This window comes from Poromitra crassiceps, assembly GCF_964638095.1.
Source record: "Poromitra crassiceps genome assembly, chromosome: 5".
In the NCBI taxonomy this organism is placed as follows: Eukaryota; Metazoa; Chordata; class Actinopteri; order Beryciformes; family Melamphaidae; genus Poromitra; species Poromitra crassiceps.
In genome coordinates this window covers 49538827-49559485 of record NC_139642.1, presented here as the reverse complement: position 1 = coordinate 49559485, position 20659 = coordinate 49538827, and the positions used below count along the sequence as shown (strand labels likewise).

The window sequence follows — 20659 nt, the reverse complement described above, 5'->3', positions numbered from 1 at the left end:
ATAGAATTGGAAATTGATTTTGGTTTGTGAACTGCATGATGAATGGTGCATCTGATTGTGTGTGTGTGTGTGTGTGTGTGTGGGGGGGGGGGGGGTCAGAGTAGAAAACACTCCAAAGCTCTTACTTTCAATTTATTGCAATCAATGCCATTCCAAACAAAGCAGGGACCTAATATCAATTTTCACAAGTCTGTAAAAATCCAGTACATATGTTATGGTTACAAAGTTGCAAATTAACTCCCCGTCCCTCAATCCAGTTCTCTCGCACACAAAGCACCCAGTTTGAAAACCTGATAGCTTGCCATATTACAAATATAAAGAATATGTGGGCAGAGAAATATAATACTTTGTAAACACTACATTGTTCCTTTCTTCCAGTAGGTGTGCTTGGTGAGGAATTTTCAGAGATGGAAAAAACTGAATTCCAGTTCCATGAAGTCAGACATTTTGCAGCAATGGTGTAGAGCCCTTACATTGTGTACATAGTGTGCTGCCTGCCCTGCACACGCTCACATTCCCAAACAGTGCTGCCCGACACTGTTTAAGGATGCCCGCACACACAGATTCCTAAACAGTCCTTCCCGACACTGTCGAGGAGGGTCTCCGGAAGACTCGACACTGGAATGTTCACCGACCTGCCAACATTCCAGCCACGGAATGCCAAATACGGTCAAAAGCACTGACATATTGACGTCATTACAAGGTTATATGCTCATATTAACCTCATATTGCAATTTTCTTTGTAAACTACCAATCTTACACTCAGAAACCTACTAAAACCTCCCATTTAGTGTAGCTAATTCAGGGTGTAGCATCGTCCTATTTAAAAAAAATGCTATTCTTGCCTTTGATGACGCATCATCCATTAAAAGCAAAATAAATGTTGAAATTATCCAGTTTGAAGTTAGTGCATGAGCTGATGGGAGAAACAGCAAACTTAGTTTAATCAGGGGGTTCCAGTTTCACATGACCTTTTGCACCAATGAATCACTCGCTCTCTCACACTTAGTCCCTGGAAATCTAAAAGCAATATTCAGTAAGCAGAATAGAATGATGGGAAATTCAAACTTCTGCTTAACTGCTAAATGTCTGCATCTGTGAACCCATCTTAAGACACAAAGAGGCAGAGCTCGTTTTGTTCAATGGCTTTGTGAGGCTCCATAGTGCAACAAATCCCACACAGGCATGGCTGTGGAGCCGCATACTGTACACAGTCCAAACAAAACAAAAAATTAGTTTCAGACACTTTCACTGCATTATCATCCCAAAAGCCAATCAAGAGGAAGTCAATTAAAGGTTGGGATTAAATGTTGACCGTTTTACTTGGGTGAACTCTTGGGAATAAAAATAACATCATGGGTCCACTGCATTGGAATGGTCAAACAGCTCTTCCATTAAAAACCCTAGTAGGTACCAGAAACAGTACAAACTGGGTAAGGAGGCTATAAGAAGGCGGCAAAAAAATTAAATAAAACTATTTACAGAGAGACCCGACACACTGGGTTAGTTTACACACAGTTTTACCAGTGTTTTAGTGTTGCTGTATACTAAATGGTCCACGACAAATATAAAACTCCAATGTCCAATGCTCCTCAAAGGCCACTTAAAAAGGTTTTATACCACCGGATCAAGTTCATCGTTGTAAGAGTGCTATGCGCATCTCTAACCAACAGAGGGAGTTGGTAACGAGGGAGAGGAGTAGTAATGTTACATTGTGCTTGTGTGTAGAAGTGGCAGAAGTCAATGTTGTTTCTAGACTGTACACTACAAAAAGGTACAGCCCCAACTCCACCTTTGTCAAAATCCAAAAGTGGCAAAGAGTCCTGTATGCAATGCTCTCTCTCTCTCTCTCCCCCCATCCCTCTTGTGTCACATCAAGGCAGGTCATCTGACCTCAAGCTTCACCAATGGACCATGTGCAAGATACTAGACTTTGGCGTATCCCACAGTGCAATGCGCAGCCTGCGTTCGTTTTGCCTCCTGTTCTTAAGAACAGCTGCAAATGGATACTGACGTTTGGATATTTTGCATCATGGTTATCGGGTATGAAAAAAGTAATGGCATCAAAACTGATAGCCGGTTATATTCATGGACCTTGTCTGTTCATTTGTCGGCTCCCGGCTTGTATCATCTTCGCTCTTTCCACAAATTTGCAAGTGTTTTCTCCATCCATCGTGTCGTCCATTATCAGGAGCCTGCGTGGTCCGTCTGTTCGAGCTGTTGTCTGTTCCGACTCCGCCCCATCAGGGTGTACGGGGCAGCATACAGCTGAAGATGTCTATGATGTTGTCCAGCCCCCGGAGGTAACCGTCCTCCCTGTTGCCCTCCACCCAGGAAGTCCTGTGGTCCAGGGTAAGAGGGGCGGGCAGGGGAACGGTCTTCCCAAAGTCGATCATCCACACGCGGGCCTGTCCCGACGCATCGTGCACAAATAGCAAAGAGCTGCCCACCACCTGGCAAGAGAGGACAAGTGAGGCAGGTGAGGTTAGGTGTGCAATTCAATACAGTTGCAATCCTATTTATTGGATATTACAAATTTGCAACTTGGCCAACTAGCTTCTTGCGAAATCATGGTGTGTGTGTGTGAGTGTGAGTGTGAGTGTGAGTGTGTGTGTGTGTGTGTGTGTGTGTGTGTGTGTGTGTGTGTGTGTGTGTGTGTTTGAATGTGTGTGCGTTCACCTCATGTGTCCTGAAGAAGTGTGATTTCTCAAGAACAGAGCGGAGTTCCTCCAGCCTCTGCAGGTAGAGTTTCTAAGGGTAGAAAGATAACAAAGGAGAGATGTGGGTCAGCTGAATACAAGAATAGAGAAATTCTAAAGAAGTTGCAAAATGATACAAAAAATAAACCCCTTTCCCTTTCCTCAGAATCCTCACTGGCCTGAGTTAACGGTGACTTCAGTCAATCTTTACAAGACTTACCGGGTTACGGCACACTTACTGTAAATACTCAAGACTGAAATAGAGTAGCATTCTACCTGCTTTTACATTTATGTAGAAATAAATGAATTGGTCAGTGAACTCGGAACACCTACCAGGATCTGAACGTTCCCATCGACAAAGTCCTCCAAGGCCTGCATCACCTGCTCTCTGTGCTTGGTCTTCTTAAAGTTGGTGTTGCAAGTTCCATCTGCTTTCTGTTAAAAAACCAACAAGAAAAAGATCAAAATTAAAGCTTAACTGTTTATTTAATCGTCAAATACATGAGACTATCTTGTTCTCCTCCCACTCAACCATTCTTTTGGCCAGCATGAGCATGGTGATTCCAATCAGTTCCTTTTTACAGCTTCCTGAGTCTGGTATTTCAACAACATTCCAGCTGAAAGTTCTGTTCATACTTGATGTACTGATTATATGGAACATGTTCTTTCACTGATAGGACTGTATATAAGTTGTGCTTTGCTGAAACGGCAATGGAAAACTTGCAGCGAAAAGCTAACCGCCCGACCAACAAATATTAACATAAAATTGATTTCCATGCGATGCGTTTCGGTGATAGAACAGTCAGCCTGACCGCTATAACCGGTTTGACTGGAAAATAAAGCCACGGTGGACCAATTAACCACTGAAAATGGATCATCAGTCATTTCTCTGAGTACTATGCAAATCTATAGCTATTGGCATAACCTGGTCCCAGTGCTGGGTTCTTTTTGAAAGCACAAGTAGTCCTCGTTCTGACTAACTCCTTCAGCGGTCGCGTTGTTTGCCAATTCCACACCAGTGAGTGGTCTCGTCCTGCGTATGAACTCATAAATATTTACTCCCAATGTTTGGTACTGTTTGTTCACTTCCACAACACGGACTATAACAGCCAAGTGCGCGATGAGCCGCAGCTGAGCCCTGCTGACCTTAATGCCTTCGATGCGGAAGCCCAGGGTGGCCGTGGAGCTGAGGGTCTCCCTCCACTGCATGTATCTGGGTTTGAGGACCCCCTGCTGGGCCTTCTCCTGCTCCGTGGGGGCCCCGGGGTCCACCGCCACCATCTTCTCAAACATGTCCCTGCGCAGGCGAGGACGCTCTCTGGCTTTACTCAGCTCCTCCTCTAAGTACGTCCTGACGGCAGACAGAAGGGAAGAGAAAGGCTTAATATGGCAAAGAGGCAAAACACTGGTGAGGAGTAAAGTGTGTGGAGGCTTCACACAGTATGTGTTTAACCATTAAACACAAAGTGTGTGGAGGCTTCACACAGTATGTGTTTGACCGTTAAACACAAATGTAAAAAATATTTTGGGGGCAACGTTTGCTCCCACTGTCTAAAAACTGGGGGCATTTACAAAATTTTGGGGGCACTTTAAAAAAACAGTAATTAGTGCATAAAGTTGCTAAAGTGTAGTGTGTGAACCGTGTGAACAACACTTCTTCTGGCAACCAGCTTGCAGGTGTTGAGTGTGTGTTAGAGATGGAAATGGCAATTAAATTAAAATTATCAAAAATATTGGGGGCATTTTAGGGGTCTTATGAGATTTATTGGGGCTAAATTCCTACACCGGTTTAACGATGCATTTTCTAGGCTACTACAACTCCCCAAATCCAGAGAAGCAGCTCTGATTATCACTATGAACTTGGGAAATGTTTGGTACACAACCACACACGTCTTGCACGCTCGCTCACCTGCTGCCCATCTTACAATCCATGATGGAGGGAGAGTCAAAGTCAGCCAGCAGGTCATCCATCAGGTTGTAGTCCTGCTCGTCTCGCTGCACCACGCCGTGATAGCCAGGCACGTAGGGGCGCAGGGTGTCCTCCATCAGCTTCTGCAGGCACTGCTGCTCGCACTCACAGTAGCGCTTCAACAAGCGGCCGTACTCCCCGGCCTGGAAGTTACCTTCGGAGACAGGGACAGAGACAAAGGATAAGAGTAGGAAAAAGTAACATTTGGAGTGTGTACTATACATTAGCATTAGTATTAGCGTAAAGATGTACCTGCATGGCCGGCTAGCTGCACCCAGGGATAACGCTTCTTGAAGGAGGACACCACGAAGGGGGACCAGTGAACCATGGTCTTCAACTTGTGCCACGACTTCTTCTGGAAAACGACAAACATCTTCAAATAAGTTTCTTATATGGTCAAAGGCAAAGCGTTAGGCTAGACACTGGCCAATAGAATGATTAGCATTGAATGGATAAAGCCCTGCACACACCCACACACCTTTATAGACATTGGACAGACCCCTCCCCCTTAGCCAAGGCCAGGTGCACAACGTACAGTACGTGACAAAGCCCATTCATGACACATTGACCAAAGCCAACAGTGTGAGGCATAAAACAGAACCCCCACTGTCTGAAACACTGCGTGCGTGTGTGTGTGTGTGTGTGTGTGTGTGTGTGTGTGTGTGTGCGTGTGTTCGTGTATGTGCATATGTTTATCTGTGTCGGGAAATACTAGAACAAGGACGGTGTGCAACGGGGGCTTTGACGCAAGCGATGTGAGAGAAGAACATCAGGTGGATTAGCACTAGCAGCACAACGTGTGTGTGACAAATCAAAACAAGCTGGCGGTGAGTCTCAGGGGAAGTTAGGTGTGTGTTGCATTATGCAGCAGATACAGAGTGTGAGAGGGGAGGGGCCAGGAGAGAGAGAGAGAGACACACACACACACACACACACACGCGCGCGCGTACACACAGTACACACACAGGTCAATCATCAATCATAAAATCCATCTTTCCACAGCGCTAACTGACTGCTGGGAGTTACTGTGCTGCTCTGTGTCCGGCCTCTCTCTCTGCCATGTTTAGGTTAACATGTTTGCCTACGTCTCCTCTTCTCACACACCTTCTTTCTACAGCTGCTGTGTTGAAACGCTGTCACAATAAAACTCTTAATGCTGGACTGTACGTACACACACACACACACACACACACACACACACACACACACACAAAACGGAAACTGTGGGTTTATGTTGGGCAAGAACAAACAAACTTCATTTGAGTCAAATGAGGGCTGATTTGTAACTCAAAAGATTTCAGCTTTTTGCAATCGAGACTTTAATCGTCCAAATTGTGGGTGCACTGGCATACAGTACTTTCGAAGAAAGAAGAAGAAATTAAAAGTTTCTAAACATTAAAAAAAAATCATTAAACTAAGGGCTGGCAGTCTACTGATACATTAATGCAGAAAACAAACATCTCTAAGACAACTTACCAATCGTAAGTCAACATTTAGATCTGATGTACTCTATATCAGTGAAAAATTGCTACATAAAAAAAGGAGTTTAGACAAATTTCAGGGTGGTGGGGTGAATGTGTTTCAACACCGTCATTCATCCCTTGCATTTGAAAAACAACAACATGTCAGATAGCTAATGTAGTTAGCTAATGTAGCTAATGTAGTTAGGGACTGGGCCTTCAAGATTAGAGGTAAGAGAGCTAGGAAGGAACAAGCCGTTTGGACTGCATTCTACAGCTGTGTTGCTTGTGGCAGGGTAACAGTGTACGACAGGTTCGTGCAAGACCGAGACAGAGAGGGAGACAGACAGACAGAGAGAGATAGAGGGGAGAGAGAGAGTGAGAGACAGAGAGAGAGACATACAGATAGAGAGAGAGACAGAGAGAGGGGGAGAGAGAAGGGGGGGGGGGGGCGGAGAGAGAGGGCAGAGTGAGAGTAAGAGCAAGCACCAGATGCCTGTGACCCGAGCCTTCAATCTCATTAACAGATTAACCTCAGTGCCTCAGGGGAAACAACACACCTGTACTACATATTGAATGAAAACCAACCGCATGCAGGTGTTTTACACATTTTTCCTCACCTTTCTATGATTAGTAGTAACACAATTTCAAACAGTACAATTCTGACAGCGTTGATATTGAAAAGTCACACTGTCTGCTTCAGCTGATTTGAATGTCCAAGGTCTTGTTTAGCTAGAACCATCACTCTACTATCTGAACTATCACTCTACTATCTGTCAGGATGTTTGTCATTTTGTTCTCAAGATTCCTCAAAAGGCAGCCCAACATACCAGCAGCCTACCTTGACCTCTGGCTTAAACACTGCTGAAGTTTTACAAGTCTGGGGGAGAAAAAGACTAATTCTAGCCTTTTCAACATTGATCCTCTTATAGGCTTCCCTGTATTAAGGCAGGACAAGAATATCCAAACAGAGCACACACAAAAAAGATCTGATTTAGAACAACCTCCATTCCTCCACCAACGCATAAAACAGGCACTCCATCTTGAGAAAGACACGTCCAGCCTGGTGGTCAGCACAGTACAACTTTAAGCCTCCCTCCATTACAAAGTGTCTGATTATGAACCTGTTCAGTCAGATTATGTTGCTCTGAATAGAGGGGTCAATGCACCTTTTAGGCGCGTTCACACCAAACATGCTTTTTTCAGTAAGAACGCTGTGGAAATCATGTCGAGGGCGCTTCCATTGCGCACAAAACAGCGCACGGAACGTTTTCTTTTGTGTGCTTTGTTTTGTTTCCCCCTGCAGTCGCGTGCAGTACAGTTTAGGACACAACAAACACACGGACGGTAGCCAGCTGGTTTCGTCTGTTTGATGTTGTTCACTGTGACTGAACATGAAAGCCAGATTATTGCCAATTCTGGGAGCAGCAGAGGTTGGAGATCCCTCTGGGAGGAGAAGAGGTAGGAGAAGTGAAAAGACAAGCAGCACGCTTTTCCTTCAAATGTTCAACTTTTTTCAGCTTAAAACGCCCAGAGCGCTCCGCCAAAAACACTAGACGCCACCAGCGTTTAACGGCAGGTGCGTTCCTTGAAAGAGGAGCATGTTTAGCGCGTCCTTACATAGAGAATGAATTGCAGAAAGACGCTGGCAGCTCAAATGAGCGCGTTGTGTGTGAACGCCGCCTAACACACATTAAACTTATAGGCCTACTATTTTAATTGATCCATCAGTTCAGTTCTTTTAAAAGGATGGGATCGTACTCAACAGTGAGGATCTATAAATCTATACATTTTATGCTCAAATGGACAGAACATTTTCGGCACTCCGGCCTTCATCGGTCTCTCTTTCAGTATAATCAAATCATATTAAGTTATTAATTTTTCACCAATCATTTCAAGTTCATGTGTATGAAATCATTCAAGTAAAAACAAAATGTGTTGTTTGGGGTAATGTTACTGTAAACATCAGGCAGAAAGCCGCTCATAAAACAGTAAACACAGCAGCAAAAATAAATAAATAAAAAATAACCTGCTGAAATGACATCCGTTTGTGGTCAAAACCACAAACCAAGTTTAGCCATCAGACCATGATAACCCAGCTCATTTAGCTATTATTAGCATCATCTCTCCTCGTCCAGAGAAGCCTTCAGTGTCAGATGCAGTCCAGGGGGTCGACACTGAATCTCTCTTGCCTCTCTGGGGTCAGATGTATCTGCCTAATATAGCCTAATATATATACACCGCAAGACACAAGTAGGTGTTTTTGTTAGAAGTAAAAGGTGTTTTGGAAAACCTCTGACACAAAGCATTCTGCTGCTGTGGAGAATCTCTACAAGTTGCACCATGTAAGAAAATGTTTTTGCCATTTCATTTCAAACTTAGTCAATCATAAGCATTGGCATCTCATTCTGTCTCCCCCAACCCACATCTTTGAGCATTTTGAAACAGTGAAAATAAGTTACACCACAGCTGAACTTTCACCCTGTTCACTTTCTCTCTGTGCTTTCAGGTCAATATTCTGTGTTGCTTTGTTTTAGCTAAGCTTCCTTCCTCATTCCCCCCAATGTTTTGATGCACATCATTGACTTCTAATGGCGAATGTCACCTCTATCATTCCCAATCTGCAACCTAAGAGCCGGTTACTGCACCATGTCACTTCGATATTCAGTTCCAGAGCATGAAAGTTGCTTGTTGTATGTAACTCCATTTCTTGTTGCAGCTCCTTCATATTAAGAGCTTGCCCCTGACAAACTAACAGGACACTTTTATTGTGAAGAAGGTATAGGAAGTGAAATGCGTTTATCGCTAGCGGGATTGATTAGTGGCATGATAGCGACTTGTTCAACAACATTTGGGGATATTTGGAGCTACCCCCCCAGCAAATCAGTTATAAACACTGCAGAGAGGTTAGCAAAGTAGAGTACATGCAGAAACTGTAAAATAAGGCTAGGGATGGGCATTTTAAGTCATTTCAATATGTTAGTACTCTCCTGTTACGCATGAGTAAATGGGTACTTGCAAAAAATAAAATAAAAATGGGGGTCCGTGTGGAAACATGATGCAATCAAAGTTATGTAGGCGATATCTATTACTATGGTAATGATAGAACAGGGGTAATCTGCTGTGTAACGTGGGCTGTTCAGCATTTCTGCAGGGAAAAAGCGCTGCCTGGAGCACTTTGTGTCAGGAGAAATAAGTGGACAGACCGTGATAAGGTGACCTGTCGTTAGCTTAGCTGCTGTTAGCCTACTATTAGCTACTGCGCTAATCAGCTGATTAGAAATAATAAATGTAAATATAATGGAAGCCCTTGTGTCACTTCTCTTTCTCTGTCGCTTCTGTCAGTCATGTTACCTCATCCTGTGGTTCAAATGCAACCCACATTTACCGACTGGAAAGAGATATGGTGTCGTTTACACTTTACAGTATGTCAGGTAACAAACTGGAAGGCGATAGGGGTTGTTTACACTTTACACTGTATGTCAGGTAACTGAAAGGAGATATGGTGCTTACTGCTTAGACACTTTACACTGTATGTCAGGTAACAACGGTTTTCAAAGAATGAGCATTTCAACCCCCCCCAACACTCGCTCGTCAGACTCCCATCCTCCATAACACTTTTAAGCCCATCCTTTAACACGGCTCCTACACTTTGTGTTGGAATGCTGGGAATGTCCTTTGCTATTCGTCATGGAGAAAACACACACACCCCCCTCCACTGGGGCCCCTCTGTTGTTCACATGGAAACAGTAATGAGCATAGTCAGAGAAGCCATATTGACACTCACCTACACCTATCCAACAAGTATAGAGAGCCAAAGTGGAACGTCACTTCCTGCTTCAGCACTGTACCAGAGATTTTCATTGGCCATTTATTTTCCTATAGACATTTCGTAAAATGCGTATAAAAATAGTTTTACTTGTTCAAACCAAACGGTACAGATATATTTAGAAACAGGAGAGACCGCATGACATTTCACACGGACCAAAATGTAAAAAAAAATGCAGGTTTAAAGAAAATATTTTTTTGATGTTCTAATTTTTTATTTTGGTCAGTGTTAAATGTTCTATGGTCTCCCCCGATTCTAAATATAGTTGAACCATTTGGTTTGACCAAGTAAAACTCTTTTTATACACATTTTATGAAATGTCTATGGGAAAATAAATTGCGGAAGAAAACCTCTGGTACAGTGCTGAAGCAGGAAGTGACGTTCACTTTGCCTCTCTATACACACACATGCAGGAGAGAGCTGAGGCATTCGTCAGCATAGTCGTTTTAGGCCTAGACAATGTGTCTCAGGGAAAAATAAAATAAAGATAGGACATTATCACCTAGGTCAAAGATCATGGTCCTTATCCTGGCGGTTGGCTTACTGGCTTCTTAACCCAGATAGAGAGAGAACACAGATATCTGTGCAAACAGCATTGGCAGGCAACAACCAAATACTGTAGCAAGAGATTGGGCTATCCATCAGTTTACATTTGAATAGCCAAACCTGGCTCCTGAATTTGAAATCATCTAACCTCACATGCTCTCTGTGAAGTTCTGTAAGCATTTCAAATACTATTAGCAAGCACATCCAACAGTCTGCGGTGGAAACAGGCTGAATTGAAGGGTACAGTGGTCTGGTTCTAGTTCTTACCTGACAGACAGAGCAGTAGTGGAGGAGCAGGCAGGCGCTGACACAGGCACACACAGCCACACAGACAAAGCGAGAGCGCAGCCAGCACAAAACACTCCGCACCATCAGCAGCACTGGGTCTCCCCCCCAAGCCCCCGCCACCACCGGCTGCACCCAGGGACGTGTGCCTCCCCCGCTGGCCTAGTGGTCATCCCCTCTTTCACCAAGCATTAGCTTCAACGCTCCATCCTACTCCAGTTAGCTTAGCCTTTAGCTTGCACCTTGTTGTAAACAAGAGGGAAACCGGAGCTCAGGTGGCCCGGTAAATAATCCCACTGCGTTATAAAGGCAACACTAATCTCTCACTTTCACACTGACATCTTCTCTTTGGGCTCGCGGGTGGTTTTTTTCACTGGAATTCACCATCGCTACCGTTTCCACATCCTGCACTCCTCCCTTCTCCTCTGTCACCTTCTCATCACCTGATATCTTCTCCCTGCCGGTGGAGCGTACAACACACACACCACCTACCCCTCCTCTGTCAATTATCTCCTCCTTACTCCCAGACCTTCTGCCTGCTTCAACTTGTTCCCTTTCTCTCCCTCCTCTACAGATGATTCACCATCTCCCTATAGCTACTTCTTACTGTTATCAACCACCACACAGCCAGCCATCTTTCTCTCTGTCCCACCTTTGTTCTACTGATTTCCCTCTCTCTCTCTCCCTAATCCCCACTCAGCCTATCCTGAGCCCCGCACAGGCACAGCCAATCTGTAGCCAGACTGGGGCTGGTAGGCTGGGGGGGCAGGGAGGAGGAGAGACTCATCTCCCTACAGGCCTCTGTCCTCCTCTACTCTCCTTTTGTCTGCTTGACAGATTCCTCACTATTACGCAACCTCCAGAGGTGTGTGTGTGTGTGCAGAATATGTGTATTAGCGACAAAGAGGAGAACCTGTCAGACAACTATCGGCTATACAGGAGTACATGAGCAACACACTGAAGTAGGGATGTCAACGATACTAGGATTTCTACTTTGATACCGATAGCCCGGAAAATATCGATACTCGATACCATTTTCGGAAAGGGGGGGGATGACGACACATGGAGAGGCATAAAAATAAAGTTAGACAGATGGACGGACAGACGTACACTTCTCCATAATCTAGGCCTGATAAAACTTTGAACTTTAAAGTCGAGCTGAAGTCAAAAATGACTTTTCTTTTCTTTTAGTTCAAATACCTGGGTATGCAGTGCACCTATTTAATGATGTATGCAAAAAAATCACAAAAATCTAATGACTCCTTGAGTTTTTCACACTTTTTCAAAAGTTCATTTTTCAAGATTTCATTGATAACACTAATCTACAGTTTGCTGACATCACCTAGTACTATCAAATTTCTACCCCATTTCAACCAATCATATCACGACATGCAGCTGTCAATCAAATCTTCATTTCAGGATAATTTTCTCTTCCAAATGAAGTAGAAAATGGCGCCTAGTGCCTGTCATCTGGCAGAATTCCTATCCCATAAACTAACTACTAACTTGGCCAATTGCATGAAATATGAAAAAAACAAAAACTATAATCTCTAAGAATGCAAAGAAATGTAACTGGCTCGTTAAAACGCACATTCCAGGAATATCGTATTTACAGAAATAGCGTAAAAGGCGCGCGCTTGAGAGCGTGGTAGTCAGGGGTCTCCCCTCGGAGATTTCAGGCGGGCGGGCAGCACCCATGCATCGGATTGTCCGCTCGCTCCGCACGAAGCAAGTGGCTGCCTGGTACTCTGCGGATCCCACTCGCGTAGCACGACAACACCCTGAATCCCACTCGATTTGGGGGTGGAACACGCCATGATTGACCAATGCCAAAGCCAGTCGACAGAATTGTCAAATCAAATCATCGACACGTACTGTATATGGTCCGCCTCTCAATTTGTTTTCAGTCTCCGACGCTCGTGCTATTGCATTCGCCTCCGGTTCACTTTGACTTTAAGACAGAGCAGATTACTGCTCTAGCCATCAGAACACATTTAGCTTGTTGAAGCAACAGATACTCAAAGATAGGGAGGGGAAAAGCAGTGATTTTTCATTCAAAGAAAGCACTGATGGTATCAAAACTGCAAATGAGTATTGTATCCATTAAAAAAAAAAGTATGTATCAAATTTGATGTGATTCAAATTTTTAGTATTGATACTTTTCGATACCATCAATACTTTTGACAATCCTACACTGAAGTGCTTTCAGGTGCTTTCAGATGTACAGCAGAGCTCTTTCTCACAACCACCAGTTGTGTGTCTACAAAACCACATCCCTTTCCCTCTACTCAGCTCTTCTCTTCTCTGCTCAGGCTTGGGTCAGTTAGACGTACAGACACACAGAGGAACACATGGCCCGCTTTGTGTGTAAGACTTTCTGCTCTATATTGGCAAGCATGTGTCAAGAGTCAAGACGGTGTGGGAGTGATGTGTGTGTGTGGGACTTCGCATAATGAGGGAAAACAAGTTTGCAATTGTGGATCATATGATGTATCATGCATAGCTGAGAAGTTCACGTGTAGGCTACGTGTTCAAAGCTTCAGTGTATGGTTTTTTTGTCTGCACGAGCCGTTATCTTCTCTCTCTCTGGGCTTATCTTCATTTTCCTCTGTGTTTTGTTCCACCGGCTATAATGTCTCGCGCTATTTCAGAGGAAAATATTACCAGGCTTTTTGTTGCCGGGTTAAATGTGGGGGAAGAGAGAGAGAGAGAGCGTGACACAGAGACAAGTGATGGAAGTTAATAAGCCGAGAGAGCGGTTTCATTATTTAGAAAATTAAGTGCACAATAATACACTCGGCCTGAGCGCGGGCATTTGGAGACATTTACATCTAATAACATTCAAATGTCAGGGACAGAGTAGATACTGTCGGAGAGAACGAGAGAGAAAGAAAAAAACCCAAGAGCTCCATATATGGCAAAGATGTCGCCTAGCAACGGGCTCTGCCTTCAGCCCAATTTTCCATGACACACACACACACTGAGCTCTGAATGCAAGATGGCATCGGCGTAGTGTGTGTATCTCTGAAGGTGTGTGTGTGTGTGTGTGTGTGTATATCTCTGAAGGTGCGTGTGTGTGTGTGTGTGTGTGTGTGTGTATCTCTGAAGGTGTGTGTGTGTGTGTGTGTATCTCTAAAGGTGCATGTGTGTGTGTGTGTGTGTGTGTGCGTGTGCGTGCGTGCGCGTGTATCTCCGAAGGTGTGCATGTGCGGGCAAGTATCTGCTCACGTCACTGAGCATACAAAATGTAACTGGTTTGGCTGCGACCTCACAGCGTGGCCGCAGCTTTCAAAAGACAACAACAATGTACAACACACACCTTCATTCCGTCATTCACACCCCTTTAGTGAAGAGCAGACGACAGCCAGGCGCAGCCCAGTCGACAAAAGGGGACAAACTACGCACGGGGGGGGGCCGACGTGTCAGCGACCACAGGCCGGTGTGTCACATCGTTTGTTAGGACAGCTCAGGTTGCTCATTTCCTGTCTTGTCAAACGCAGTCGCCAGGAAGTGACACTGTCCCCCGATTCGACGACGCAAATGTTTAGGTTCATCGAGAGACAATTATGTAACAAAGCCACAGTATATCTCTGGAGGAAATGTATATTTGGATTTGATGGGAGCGATCAGTCACATCAGTTAAATTAACTGTTAACTCAAAGTAAAAGGAATAAAATAATGCCAGAGGGACAGAAAAGATCAGGACTGATATTACTAAAATGCTCCATACTGCTGCTGACAGATTCAGGATGTTTGTGTCGATGTGAAGACAGTCAGTCTCACACACTGAAACGCATGCACACATGCACGTGGATGCACACATGAATAACATGACTGTGAGTCACAGTGTTGTTCAACAGTGCCCTTTTGTGCGAGTGTGTTTTTCGTTGTCTTCCTCTGGCAGCCAGTGCGTTAAGAGATGGCAATTGAATGAAAATAAAATTATCTTAAAATCTTGGGGGCAATTTCCCCCCTCAATCACAGTTTTTAGGGGCATTCTGAGATTCCTTGGGGCATTTTTGCCCTAGTTGCTGCTGGCTAATTTCCTACGCTGCATGAGAGGATGCATGATGGATATAGTCATACCATGAACTTGAACTGGCATGAGTTCAAATCCCAGCTCATGCTATGCTGTCACACCTGTCACGTCTCTCTCTCGCTCTCTCTCTCTCTAAAAAAAAAAAAAACATACCAAAGGAGGGTGGACGATTCGCTGTGAAAACATATTAGAATAAATAATAAACAAACTTCTGCCATCTTTCCAGTTTTGTGGGCTGGGCTATGAGTTCTGGGGTTTAACATCTTGAAGCCGCAGCACCATCACCAGGATTCCCACTCTGCCCAGAGAACTTGTGTTGCCCCTAGTCTATTTCCAATGGAGACATCCTGTTTTTAGGGCTCATTCCATTCCAAGCACTTTGAGTCACGGTGCATCAAAGCCTCCTGACTAGGGGAGGGCAGGGGAGGGCAACATCACTTCCTACTTGGAAACCTTAAATTGAGTTCAGGACTGGAGCAGAGCAAAGAAAAGCCTTTGGGGCTTAAAGCCTAGACTGCCCGAGTGGCTGTGCTATAATAGCTATTAATGAAGACCATTTGAATGTGTATATTAAAGAGCATGGTGCAGGTTAGAGACCACTTTGCATTAATATGTGGGACTTTGATGTAGCAATTAGGATTCCTTTTTTCTAAAAAAAAAAAAAAAAAAACTGCACCACGCTCTTTAAGTGTATATTTACACTGAAATGGCAACTCCAGTGGGGCGACAAATGGTTCAAAGCAGGACTCAGTATTTGAAAACAGCCCCTAAATAAATATCAAGCTGAATTCTCTAATGAAAGCAATGTGATCGTGAACTTTGGGGAGTAAAAAGTCACAGCAAATAGATTAGGGTCTACTTTTGTAAGTTGACAACAGCGGATCATCATTCCTTGGGAAGAAACTATATATCAGTGTGTGAATCAGTCTAAACAGCATTTACCGTACATAGTTGAGCCCTTGATTACTCTTGTGCCCTATGTTTTGATTAGCAGTAAATAATGCAAGTGACTACAACACAGATATTATCTGCTGACATCTGACATCTGAGGTCAGTATGTGAATGTGTTTGTGTGCATAAGAATTATTGAAATGCCTGAAATAAATAGGCTATGGAAATGGTCATGCATCGTCATGTTCATCTGAGTAATCCGGTTGACTAAATAAAACGCCTGTATTCAAGCTCTTGAGGATTGTTTACCTCGGAATGTTCTGCAAAGTGTGTGTACAACAATGTGTACAATATGTGATGTGCGCACTTTGTGTGTGCATATGCATTCACATATCTTTCCTCAAATCAAATCATCAAGAGCCTGCTGCTGTAGATACTTTTGCAGATTGTGTAGTAAGTGTGGTTCTGATGCCCAGGTTGGTGCTCCAGTGGGTGTTGCAGTTTATGAATGGCCCTTAATTGGATGGATTCATGTCATAATGTCTCTTTCCAGCCTGTGTGTGTGTGTGTGTGTGTGTGTGTGTGTGTGTGTGTGTGTGTGTGTGTGTGTGTGTGTGTGTGTGTGTGTGTGTGTGGAAGGGGGGGGGGGGGCATCTCAGCTTTGTCATTGATAGCTGCAAAATTGCATAGTGACTTTGAACATGTTACCCACTGTGGAAAAGCAATGATAAAAGACAGATAGGCTAGGCTACATGAATAGCACATCACTCACCCCAGTCCCATCGTCCGCGCTGCTCACAGACGAGCACCTGGCTGGAGACAGGCTGGACTCGTAATCGCTTCCAGTGTAGTCGTCCTCGGATTCGAAGGACGAGTGTGAGGACAGGCCGTAGGAGGAGGAGTTGGACAACTTTCTCAGTGAGCGCATCAACGCGGGGGAACCTCCGCAGCCGCTGTCCGAGCAGGGCGACTCCTCATCCGGATGCAGTTCCAGACACGAGCCGCTGATTTCCGGTCCGGTGGTGCCGGGGGGCGAGGTCCCCTGAGGCCTGCTGGGGCTAGGGTCTCTGGTTATGATCAGCTTCGGGATGGTACCCGGGAAACACTGGCCTCCAGAGACACTCAGAACGGCGTCGTTTGGGCTCCCGGATTCAACGGGACGACCGTCGCTTTGGTCACTGACATGTTTGGGCTGGCATGTAACAATAATAAAGTCAGATCTCGTCATTTCACCCTCCTCGGTGTGATCGTTCGTTATCGGTCGTCCACTATCCAAAGGTTGATCCGAGCACAGGCGCGGCGATGCCAAAGTCCACTCGGTCTCCTGTCCAGAGGTGAGCCGCAGGGCTGAGCTTATAGTCCCCGGTAATTCCCTAACATCAGACGCAGCACTTCCCTGGACGTTTTCCATGGCACTCGCCGGGGGGTCCGAGGCATGGTCGTGTCCCCTGGTTTCTGGCTCCTCCGGGCAACCCGCTCCGCTGAGTTCACCGCTCCTCGTCTCCAAGGCCGACGCATCGGACGAGCCAGCAGTTGCCTCGTAGTTGTTCACGACTTGGCTGTCCGCAGTACCATCCTTGATTAAAGCGGGCGGGCTCTCGAAACCCGGGGCCGTCCGCTCCTCTCCGACCGCCAGCACGCTCTCGTCCCCCGGTAACTTTCTGGGGCGCGTTTCTGAATCTCCAGCTCCCTTCACACAACCCAATGTCGCTTCTGTTTGGCTGGCGTCTCGACGGTTCCCTTCCAGCCGCGGCAACGTCTTATTTTTCATGTGAATCCTGTTTAACCGGTCACCCTGTCGCTTCTTCTCACCACTCGTAAATCTGCGGATACGGAGCTGTTTAGCTGTCTCGCCTGGTTTCCATTTCGCTTTGCCCGGAGTGGTAGTGGTTGTGGCGTGCGATAGACCGGAGCGAGTTTGGCCCATCCTGCATGCCGTAGTAGTGACCAAGACACACCCTCAATGAGTAGCCTGGGCTGGGTTGAAATCACTTGTGTGATAACTGATATTATGACTGGCAGTGTTAACACATTAGTCACTAACTCCACTTATTGTTGCAAGCCTGGGAAAATCTTAAGCTGGCCATTTCCCTTCCTCTTCACACGTGGAAATATTCCATTATCTGAGGGAGCAAATAAAAACACACTGATTTAATCATTGCACACAACTGCAGTAATGACAGTCTGTTCTGATAAAATGGTGCTCTCACCTAATCAATCTTACACAGAAAGAGAGTAATGAGTGGGCTCCATGTTAACAATAGCCAAGGTAAACACTGGCCTTCATTAATCACATTACTTGGCTCAAGTATCCTAATAATGTAATCAATCTTAAATGATCTGTGATTCATCAATTCTGACCTGCCGAGTCCTGGGACATGCTACAGACCACTCACAAATAACAGTGTTAAAGCCACAAGTAAATACATTGGCATTGATCAAATATTCATCGCAAAAAAAGTCAAATATTATACACGATAAAACACTACACAAGTTGACACATGTAAAGACACGTTCAAGTAGGCCTAATTCAGGGTTTAAAGGAATGACAATTCAAACCAGTGTTATCCAGAATAGTGCTGCCCTCCTGTGTTTGGACACAACCATTCTGCTGTGCAGGAAAACAAAGCCTGTGCTGTGCCCAACAAACTATTGTAGAAATTTAATCTGCATTGACTCAAATAGAGATATGACACAATATCATAGGCAAAACTATTAAATTCACCAAAAGGTTTGCATGGTACAAACTGCAAAGAAGCTCATATGTGGGCTTCAACTTTTATGTTTGGTCCTGGTGACAAATGGGGCGGCATTGCTTTGTGAAATGAAAAAGGGGAAAACATCAAGGCAAATAACACATTTTACTTTACGCATATAAACTGCTCAAAAACAACAGGTCAAAGGCAGCCATTCCCAAATCCCACTCCTGTAGTCATGAGAATATTTTACATGCATATAATTATACATAAGTCACAAGCCCAACATGTGAAATGTCATCTTTTTCCATGAAAGCAACCATTCTGCTAGACATGAAGAAGCCAGGCATCATTGGAAATTCAATGTGATCTACATAAGACATGATGAGCCACTGAGCGTTATTCACTCACTGTCAGCATGCATGGCAGCACAGCAGTGACTGCTGTCAGGAGGGAATGTTCAGGGACAGGAAATGAGACAGGAAGGATAACAATGGAAAGAATAGCTCATAGTGTGTGTGCGTGTGGGGGGGTACGCACACACACACAAGTTAATTATTTCATAGTCAAAATCAAGCATGATGAATTATGACTCACACGACACAGGGCTGAATGTGCTGTGCCATGCTGACACCAAATGGATTATTTTACACACAAGTGCACAGACACACCCATCAAGTGAAGTTGGTCACTCCATGGTCATCTAATGATAGAAAATAACTAAGTTGATGTATGATGTCAGAGCATAATGATAATTACAGCCACTCATCAGTCACACTGTACACAATAGCATACACCAGGGATACTCAACTTTCTTTGCCCGGGGGCCAGCACTTTTGTAAAATGATAGGAGCCCAGGGGCCAGTTAATAAACAAACATGAATATTATTTTTTCTGTAGCAGTGTCAGCCAGAGTTTAGTCTGACAATTTTGTGCACACAGGATAGTTAGGTTTAAGTAGTTAAGTTAGAACAGTACATATAAGTGCCTGGGTGGCGAACAGACGGCGATAGTTGACAACTTAGCTGGAGCTCAGTCTAACTTTATTTCACATTCGTTTTCATTGTGAATTAGAAAATAGTTGGTGGGCCAGTCTGCACCCTATCGTGGGCAGCATCTGGCCCCTGTGCCGCAAATTGAGTATCACTGGCATAATCCTCTGTCATCTACCTGTCAGACTTTAGTTTCAAAATGACAACCAAAAAAAGATCACACCCACTCTCCAATCTGCTGGCATAAGAGTTAAGAACACCATGGGTTCTACTGGAGTGAAGAGTCATCAACATTTGCTTATAAAACAGTTCCTGTTCTTTGAGAACAGAATCATTTATGCTTTTCAGATTATCTCTGCCAAAATGAATAAATAATGTTGGAATGAAAGCACTCACTTTAAATAAGTTAGGCCAGCTTTGATCCAGGATGGATCAGATCTGTGTGGGTTTGATCGGCTCTGTAGATACACAACAGCCCGTATGCCTCTCATCTGAAAGGCATTTGTCCTATCAGTTTTCAGTGAGCAGTAACATAAACGGATTAAAGTGATAATATAGCACTACTATTGGCTACTAGCCTACTGATCTCAGGGAACCTCTTCAAGAAACATCACCCCCAATTGCACCAAACATATCAATCTTGGCACAAGAATATACATTAGGCCTGTTAAAATTCAAATGAATAATATGAGCCCAAACAATTGAGTCAACCAAATACACGTGGAAACTGTATTAGCCGAAACTTACCACTCGAGCCTGTACCTTCCGCCTCTGGTGTGTGAGCAAGCACTGTGCAGCTGTGGCAGAGTTGGCACTGAGTGTTGTAACTGTATAAAGGGGTGTGGAAGGGGTTGTGCTTGTGCTGTGGCTTTATCTGTTTAGCTCATGGTTTATGTGTGCAATGCTGCTGCTAGGCGAGCATGTGGTTGAAGTGAAAGAGGAAGCACTTGTTAAAACGCTGGTAGGCCCTTTAAACGTTACGGGTTTGGTTGCTTCAGTTGACAGTTGAAGTGACGAAGCTAGTAACCTAGCCTAACGGGCGTGTAAACTCAAAGTTACACCCAGATGCGAGAACCCCGAATGAATCAGGAGATAAACTCATGCGAAGTGGTTAGAAACAGCTGCTAAACCGAGCAAAACATGAACAACTGTGTTCTGATATGAATTACTTACAATGTTATGCAGTTGCCAGTTCACTAACAAAAGCAGCATGCAGTGAATGAAACTGGTGGGCTGCTGCACCACACAGATAG

The 20659-nt window shown here is 44.6% G+C and overlaps 1 protein-coding gene across 1 annotated transcript; it reads right to left on the bottom strand.

The window, feature by feature from the left end:
* Positions 1 to 150: 150 nt before the first annotated feature.
* itpkcb (inositol-trisphosphate 3-kinase Cb) lies at positions 151 to 20200 on the bottom strand. Its single transcript, XM_083636889.1, has 8 exons — positions 20154 to 20200; positions 16491 to 17841; positions 4921 to 5023; positions 4609 to 4822; positions 3846 to 4050; positions 3033 to 3134; positions 2680 to 2751; positions 151 to 2453 (listed from the first exon to the last, which is right to left on the bottom strand). Exons 2-8 carry the CDS (start codon positions 17643 to 17645, stop codon positions 2244 to 2246), a joined length of 2061 nt encoding a protein of 686 aa, XP_083493015.1. The 5' UTR covers positions 17646 to 17841; positions 20154 to 20200; the 3' UTR covers positions 151 to 2243.
* Between the last annotated feature and the right edge of the window lie 459 nt (positions 20201 to 20659).